Source organism: Callithrix jacchus, chromosome 7 (genome assembly GCF_049354715.1).
Source record: "Callithrix jacchus isolate 240 chromosome 7, calJac240_pri, whole genome shotgun sequence".
Classification (NCBI taxonomy): Eukaryota; Metazoa; Chordata; class Mammalia; order Primates; family Cebidae; genus Callithrix; species Callithrix jacchus.
Window position 1 is genome coordinate 50,416,701 of NC_133508.1, and position 8,215 is coordinate 50,424,915.

Genomic DNA, 8,215 nt, shown 5'->3' on the forward strand with positions numbered 1-8,215 from the left:
CAGCTCAGAGCCACCCTCCTCCAGAAGTGGTTCTGGCCTGAAGAAGGACTTGTAGCATCTGGGGCATCTTGGAAGAGTCTGTGTTAAAGCCTGTAGAAGTTTTCCGGGATGGAAAGCATACTGGTCGTGTTGGCCACTCTGGCCTGGGTGTGAGAGCAAGCTGCCCAGATGGAAAGCCCTTGGCTGACATGCAAATGTTAGCTATGGCGAGTGCCCAGTGGGGTGGTGCTGGGGGCTGAGGCCTGGGCAGTGGGGTGGAAGTGCGTGTGCTATGCTCACCTAGAGGAAAGGACCTCAAATCTCAGTTGGATTTTTCATACACATTCCTGCTGTCACCCCAACTTTGGAGTCTCCTTGGAGAGCCCATGATGGCCTCAGGGGCTGTGCACCAGGCCCACCAGTGCTAAGGAGTGTAGGCTGCTCCGGGGTCTCAGCCCAGGTCCCTGCCAGTTCTGGCTGGCACCATGTCGCCTCTTCTCTGTGTCGGGATCATCTTTATCCCTCTAAGTCTGTCTTTCTCTCTGTCCCCATGCCCTCCCTTCCTCCCCAGACCAGCTATTTCAGATTCCATCTAACTCTGTTCAGTGACGATGCCGCGCTGAATGCTGTCAGAGCGCGAGATGTGAGACTGTCTGTGCTGAGTGGCCTGAATGCTGACGGCTGCGGGTCTTACTAATTCTGGCATTGAGACTTTACAAGTCTACATTCTTGGCATTGCCAACAGTTAGAATAGAACAATAAACCCCAGTTTTTGTCACAGGTGTCTGTAATTAAAATGGCACTGGAACAAGGCAGCTCATTACTGAGTGCTGATGGGGTGGCCAACTCCGTGGGGTGCTCAGGGAGACACGGGGCTGTGACATATAGACCCCACTTATGGGGCTCATCTCGTAGGCAGAGAGCAGAGACTTATCCAGGACACGTGGAAAGAATGAGTTGGTGCTTGGCTGTGCTTTGGGGGCATCGCAATTAAATGCTCAAAAGTGAATAAGGGGCTGGAGTATGTGGGGCAGCTTCACAGAGAGGTTGGAACCTCTGATCCTTGCGGGGAGGGGACGGGCTTTAGAGAAGTTGAGAGAGCAAGTGTGCGTCCTCATGGACCCCAAGTGAGCAGGGGCCCAGCAGCCTGTTACCCGAGACAGGCAGGTGACCCCCCCGGGCTTCTGCCTCCTCCCAGGGCCTGGGAACAATGCGGCTCTGGACCCAGGTTTCACAACACTTCCAGGTGGTGCTGGGCTCTGAGCAGTTCCGTTTGGCAGCGGGAGCTCGACCACCACTCTGTCGTCAGCCTTTAGTATTCCTGCCATCCTTTTCTACCGTCCCTGGACACTGCAGACCCATTGTGAAGGGCTGTCACAAGATGCGGGGGAGGCAGCCAGGCCCGGGGAACTGTCACGCTGTTCCCAAGGTTCACTGGTCTCCATTCAGTGGCCAGAGAGGTTTGACATGCATAAATTTCTACTTCAATTATGTGAGCTCCATGATAGAGGAATTGGGTTTTTTCAGAGTGGCTCTAATGCTCCTGAAGTAACAACTCAGAGTTTCAAAAACGAAGATGATAGCTTCACCCAAGAAAGTGTTGTCTGACTCTGAGAGTTTTCTGAACCTGAAGTGGACCGGAGCGTCCTGTCCCCGGACATGCTGAGCTTTGGGATGGAGGAAGCAGATGCGGGCATGCAAGTACTTCAACGCCAGGCCATCTCTTCATGGTGTGCCAATTGCTGAACCTGTTTTTTTTTTTTTTTTTTTTTGAGACAGAGTCTGATCTGTCGCCAGGCACCAGGCTGGAGTGCAGCGACGCGATCTCGGCTCCCTGCAACCTCCCCCTCCGGGTCAAGCAATTATCCTGCCTCAGCCTCCTGAGTTGCTGAGACTACAGGCGCGCACCACCATGCCCAGCTAATTTTTGTATTTTTAGGAGAGACGGGGTTTCACCATGTTGGCCAGGATGGTCTCAATCTCTTGACCTTGTGATCCACCCGCCTCGGCCTCCCAAAGTGCTGGGATTTACAGGCATCAGCTACCACACCCAGCCTGCTGAACCTGTTTAATGCTGCTTTTTCCCCTTCAGTCTTCATCACCCCCAGCCACGTCCTCTCACCCCTTCGTGTTTGCCTCCCCTCTCCAGCTCTCCTTCAGTTTCACATTGAAAGGCATCATGTTTCTGTCGTGTCCAATAGAGCATTGTTACGGTTTTCTGTAAGCTTTAAGCTAGCCAAACATGCCCACAAGATACAGTTTCAGGTTGTAAAATTATTTCTATTGTTGCAATGGTTGGTGGTCTGACATTTCTCGAGCATCCTATAGAGGGGTGAGGGGTGCCATGGCCATGGACCTCACAACAGCCCCCTGAAGCCAGGCTCACTTTTGTTCCTAATTTATAAAAGAGGAAGCTGAAGCTCAGCGTGATGAAGCCACCTGCCTGAGGTGTAGTGAGCGAGGGGGTTTGGATTTGCACTCAGGCCCCGGAGCCACAGAGCCCACAGTGGGCCTCCACTGACGCTGGGCAAAGTGCGGGTGTCACTCCTGTGTTCCTGTCTCACTTTGCAGCTTCATCGCCGTGGAGAACATTGACAGCTACTGCGTGCTCATCTCCTCCAAAGCAGTTTACTTCCTGAAAAGTGGAGACTACGTGGACCGAGAAGCCATTTTCCTAGAAGTCAAATACGATGACCTCTACCACTGCCTTGTCTCCAAAGACCATGGGAAAGTGTACGTGCAGGTGACCAAGAAGGCCGTGAGCACGAGCAGTGGAGTGTCCATCCCAGGCCCTTCCCACCAGAAGCCGATGGTGAGTGTAAAGACCTGTTCTCAGGCTCCTGAGGGCCCTCTGCATCCACCTGCTTCCCCCTCTTCAGCAGGAGCTCGGGCTGGGCCCTCCCAAGAGTGCTGCCTCTCAGTCCTGAATGTGGGAGGGGCCCAGGGTGTGTTCCCACGGTGATGCTGCCCTCCCAGCTGGCCCATGGATGACCCTGGGAACGTTACTGCCTTACAACGTTTGTGCCTCAGTTACCCATTGATGTAGTGAGGGGAACGATACTTAGGCTCGTTGGTGGTAAGGAACAGCTAACACAGCACACAGGGTTTTTCTGCTCCTCAGTTGGGATTCTTCGGTGCATGAATCGCAGAAAACGCTGGAGCTCCCACTGGGTTCTCCATCGTTTCTCCTTAATGCTGGAAACAGGAACGTTTATTCTGCGCATAGAAATAGTATATAGCATGCGCAATAAGTACTTATAAATAAAAATTATACTTTGCCTCCAAAGGGGACCAGATATTGTTATGATAAAGCTTTTAAATAATAAAGCTCCTGTGAGTCACTAATGTTCCTGGGGGGCTGGTGTCTTGTGGGTTGTCTGAGAACTGCGTTACTGTCTTCCCCACTTCACTATTGGTGAGGACAGGTTATTCATTCGAGGCTACATAGCCAGCTGGGCACGGTGGCTCACACCTGTAATCCCAGCACTTTGGGAGGCCGAGGCAGGTGGATCACCTGAGGTTGGGAGTTCGAGACCAGCCTGACCAACATGGTGAAACCCCATCTCTACTAAAAATAAAAAAATTAGCCAGGCGTAGTGGCACATGTCTGTAGTCCCAGCTACTCAGGATGCTGAGGCAGAGAATTGCTTGAACCCAGGAGGCAGAGGTTGCAGTGAGCCGAGATCACGCTACTGCACTCCAGCCTAGACAACAGAGCAAGACTCCCCTCAAAAAAAAAAAAAAAAAGGCTACAGAGCCAACCTTGAGGAGCTGGGGTTCAAATCCAAGTGGCTTGACACCAGCTGCAGAGCCCCTTGCTGTGTTGTCTCTGGCCAGTCTGCCCTGGTGGCTTGTCATGGCACCCAGGTGTTAGTCCTGCTCATTCTCACCTGGGATGCCAGGATTTTGACACTCAAATTCAAGAATTATACATTAATCAAAAGGGCCTGCCCACCTCTGCTCTCTCCATGGATCAGAAATAGCTTCGCCTCATTGGGCCTCTCTCCTCTGGAGTCCATCGGCCCCCGCCTTGCTCAGGAATGCACCTGGGCTTGAGGAAGGCTCCCCTGGGGCCACTGGCTTCAGTTAGAGCTGGCTGATGAAGAGAGCGAGCCCCCCAAAGTGTGAGTATTTCTCCAGATCCCTTCACTATAGCAGGTGGGCAGCCTCGGCCACTATACCTCTGCCCCTTTCTAAGCAGGTAGGCAGGGAGGTGTTTGTGCTAAGAAAGACCTACAGGCTTTTGTTCGCTGATTATTCTTCCTTCATCGGCCTTCACCAGACCTTAGATGTGAATCCCATATTCTTGCCGCTGGTCTCACCTCTACAGATCAGTTCTGTGGTGTCCCAAATGTGGTGTCCCAGGTGAGTATGGGTTGGCTGCACAGTCCTGGGAAATGTTTGAAAAGACAGATTGCAGGACCCCACCTGAGACTTGTGAGTATGGGTGAAGTAGGAGCAGGCCCCGGCATCTCTGTATCTTTGACATGCACTCATCCCACCCTGAGACGCAGCTGCACTGGGAGCCACCGTCTGGGTGGATCTGATTCCTGGGTCTCCCCACCCTGGGGGCAGGTGACTTACCCTGTTCTCCTCTTTAGGTCCACGTGAAATCTGAGGTCCTCGCTGTCAAGTTGTCACAAGAAATAAACTACGCAAAGAGCCTCTACTATGAACAACAGCTTATGTTGAGACTCAGTGAAAACCGAGAGCAGCTGGAGCTGGACTCCTGAAGCCCCAGCTGCCCAGACGCACGCTCCCGCCGCGGCCAGACCCGGGAGGAAAGAGGCCGAGCTCAAGGCTTACGTTAGAGGCGGAGCCAGAGTCGGCTTTAGGGAAGTTGTCATGGAATGAGGGAAGGTAAATGCTCATTAGGAAAAATGCAAATGGAAATCATATTAATTTGTGAGGCAGGGAGTTAGTTTAGATTGTGAGAATTAATTTTTAAAGGTATTGGTTAAATAACATTTAAAAACATGTACTGAGATGAATCTAATTTTTAGATTGCCCTGTATTTTGTTAACATGTATATATGTACAACTGTGTGTTTGTAAATATATAGGAACATTTCTGAACAGGGCCTGTGCTGTGTGTAAAGGTTTGTTAACTGTAAAGTAATATAAAATTATATTGGATCTTCTATTGCACTAATTCTACATGTCTAATTCAGGATACTGTCTATAGAAAGTCATTCTTAAAAGTTAAAGAATGTTATGTCTTAGTTTTGGAGACTAAAGTATTCCCAGGAAAGTGGGTTGAGGTGAGAGCTGTGTCCCTGAGGAGGGACGCCTTTGACATCGTGGCTGTCCAGTTGGTCCATGAGCGGTGGCACCCAAGACTGGCGCTGGCCCTTCCAAAGGATCTAGGAGAGGGGCTTGGGAGCCCACCTTTAATTTCTGAGCCCAATTTTACAAAGAGTGCTTAGATTCTCACAAATGATGTAAGTTACCCCTTTGGCTTTTTCCTAACTAGTCTTAACCAAACTTGGAGGGAAACCTGCGTTCTGTTACCACACACGTGCAAATCAGCATTCTCAGTTTTCTCAGGTTATTACTAGAGAGGGTTGAAACATGGTTAAACTCTGTTGATTGAGAAGGAGAAGAAAAATCCCATTGAACTGTTGCAACAAATCAGAAATCCACATAAGCGTGCTCTCCTTCCTGGGCACCAAGAACAAAGCCCTGCAACTCTTTTCTTTTTAATAAAGCCACCTGCAGGCATCACAGCTCCACAGCCCGAGGGGACACAGGGATGGTAACCCCAGGATAAGAAAGGATGGGGGAGATTCCAGAGAGGGGGATGAAGTAGGAGTACTAAAAAGCTGTATTTGTAACCTTTTCGTGGAACCAAGATTTGACGAAAGCGTCTCTTATCCTTAGTTTTAAATTCCGGCTGGGAGCAAGGCCTGGTGTGAGCACCCTGGGTCTTGCTTTCGGTGTTTCTCTTTTCTGTAAGGATTAAGCCAATAGGGAGAGGGGAAAAGGGGCCTCACTTTAGAATGAATGACTCACCTTGTGATTTTTAAATTTTTATTTTAATAAAGCTAATCAATTTCTACAACCTTGTCACATGTAGCTGAGTCTGGGATGACTCAGTGGATGCGTGGAAGATTTTGGTGTTTATAACTCATGACCCAAATCCTTCCAAGACACAAATGAAGCTAATCTCCTTCCCCCCTTTCCTCTCCCACTTCCCCTCCGTGTTTGTGTGTGTGTCTGTGTGTGTATGTCTGTTTGTGTATGTGTGTCTGTGTGTGTGTGTGCCCACATGCACGCGTGCAGAGAGGAAGGAAGGGAGCTTTAGCACAAGTGCTTTAGTTACCTAGTGTTCAAGGATCAGCTTTCTTAAACTGAGGCTTGGAGGCCTTCACTGAACTCCAAATGAGTGGATTGCAGAATAGAAACTTGGCTTTTGCAGCATTGGGTGGGTTTTAGTTTGTTTGTGTTTTGCTGGGGGGTAGTCATGATTGTATCAGCACTTATGCACTGCTCAAGATCGCAGCAGAAGGCAGCCAAGTGGCAGCCCCTCCCCAGCTTCCTCCTCAGCCTCCCTCCTTGCACCCCCACGAGTTTGGCTTGTGGTTTTTGTCATCAGTAACCCGCTGCCTGAGATCATGATCTCTTAAAAGATGAGACTCTCTGAAGGGTTGATTGTATGCGTCAGTGAGCTTTCTGTCGCCTTCTGGAACAAAGTCACTTGAAATTTCTTGATGAGATTAAGGAGTTTAGTATTACTAAAGAATCTGCTTTGGGCCGCAGCAGCTCGGGGGATTCTCAGATCTCACTGCAGGAAGCTTAGTTGTGGGCTGCCCTGTAGGCTGGTACTTTAGGAAGAATCCAGAGAAGTGTTTAGATGCCCTCCTTGGGCTCCTTTCTAATTTTAGTCAGCTCTTTAAATAGCTGCCCATCTCCTGTGATTGCACAACCAAGCACTTTGACATTTGCACCTTAGGAGAGGCAGATGTTAAAATGGAATCCAAAGACCAACTAGAGTGGGGCTAGGTGGGAGGTGGAAGGGCCACTGCTGTCTGCTCCACTTCTCAGCTCTCCCTGCTGTGCAGCCCTGGGCCAGGCATGGCCAGAAGGTTTCAGGGACATTTGACATCCACTCCTGGTTCTCACCAGGAAATCATCCAAAGCTTTGGAGGAAGCAGGCCCTGCCCCTGGCTCCTTGAATGCCCGTTTCTTTCTAAGTTGCTATTCAGACAGCAATGTCTCAGACTTCGTTATGATCATTTCTGCCGCTTTCCTTTCTGCCTCAAACACACAGTTCATCTCTGAGGAAAGTAAAATAAATGGAATAAGGGGAAATTGGGTAAGGAGCTCTCCAAAGCCACCCAGTCCTTTGACCCAGCACAGTTGGCTACCCGTGTCACTGCCTGGCTGTCTGCTTCTCTCTGCTCACTGAAAGGTGAGCCAGGCCCTGGGCCTGGTCACTACAGTGGGAAACAGACAAGCGGCCCCTCCCCTAACCCTAGAGTGTCATGCTGCTTGGTGGGGACTCACCTCAGTGTTCCGAAGGCTCCAGGGCCACTTTGTTTGTAAGTATAATCTGTGCCTCAAAATACCATAGTAGCTGCTTGATAAAATAATAAAAATAAAATACCTGGTTCTCTATTATGTAAGCACTATTACAGTCACCAGTGTGTTAAGACTCTGGAGTCTGGTTCTCATAACAGAGTCGTCACTTTTCTTCCTGTGGAATAAAATGCTCTGTGGACTTCCCAAACTTGTCCTCTGTTTTCTTCTAGTCTCTTGGTGATCCATAGCTTCTAGAGCTATCAGCAGTGACAAAAACCAAACCTGGTACAATGTTCACAATAAAATGTGGCCTCTCTCCACAAGCCCAGGGAGGCAACCCCACACCTTGATCGGTCTCAACTTCCCACGAGTAAGTGGCAGTCTCTGCACTGCACTGGCTGCTGCTCAGCGCACTCTGAGGTCCCTGGTCCAAGCTCCAGCAGGACAAAAGTCACATTTAGGATTCAGGCAGCTGAAGAAGGAACAGCAAAGGAGACTCACCAGGATCATCCAGAGACAGTGACAGCAGGAGGTGATGGATCCTAGAAGCCGAGGCCAGAAAGGTTTCAAAGACTGTTGAGTGCTACTGCTAAGTCGGGGGATGAGGATCAGCAATTATCGATGGACCTAGCGACACTGAAGTCACTGGAGACCTTTCTGAGAGCTGTTTCAATGGAGCATTGGAGGTGAACGCCAGGTTGGAGTAGATTCAAGAG

At 49.9% G+C, this 8,215-nt stretch overlaps 1 protein-coding gene and 1 non-coding gene across 14 annotated transcripts in view; both read left to right on the top strand.

Moving 5' to 3' along the window:
- VPS13D (vacuolar protein sorting 13 homolog D) overlaps positions 1–7,707 on the top strand; it is a 315,484-nt gene extending 307,777 nt beyond the window's left edge. For all 13 annotated transcript variants that reach the window (XR_013519796.1, XR_013519795.1, XR_013519794.1 and 10 more), the window contains 2 exons: positions 2,551–2,791; positions 4,581–7,707. Coding sequence is in view for 10 of the 13 variants with exons in the window: in XM_035307776.3 (XP_035163667.3) it covers positions 2,551–2,791; positions 4,581–4,712 (373 nt within the window). In the remaining 3 variants the exon portion in view is untranslated. The remainder of the gene's footprint in view (positions 1–2,550; positions 2,792–4,580) is intronic.
- LOC118143545 (small nucleolar RNA ACA59) lies at positions 2,918–3,068 on the top strand. The gene has a single exon (XR_004727739.1). It is a non-coding gene; the product is annotated as a small nucleolar RNA ACA59 (small nucleolar RNA).
- Positions 7,708–8,215: the final 508 nt, after the last annotated feature.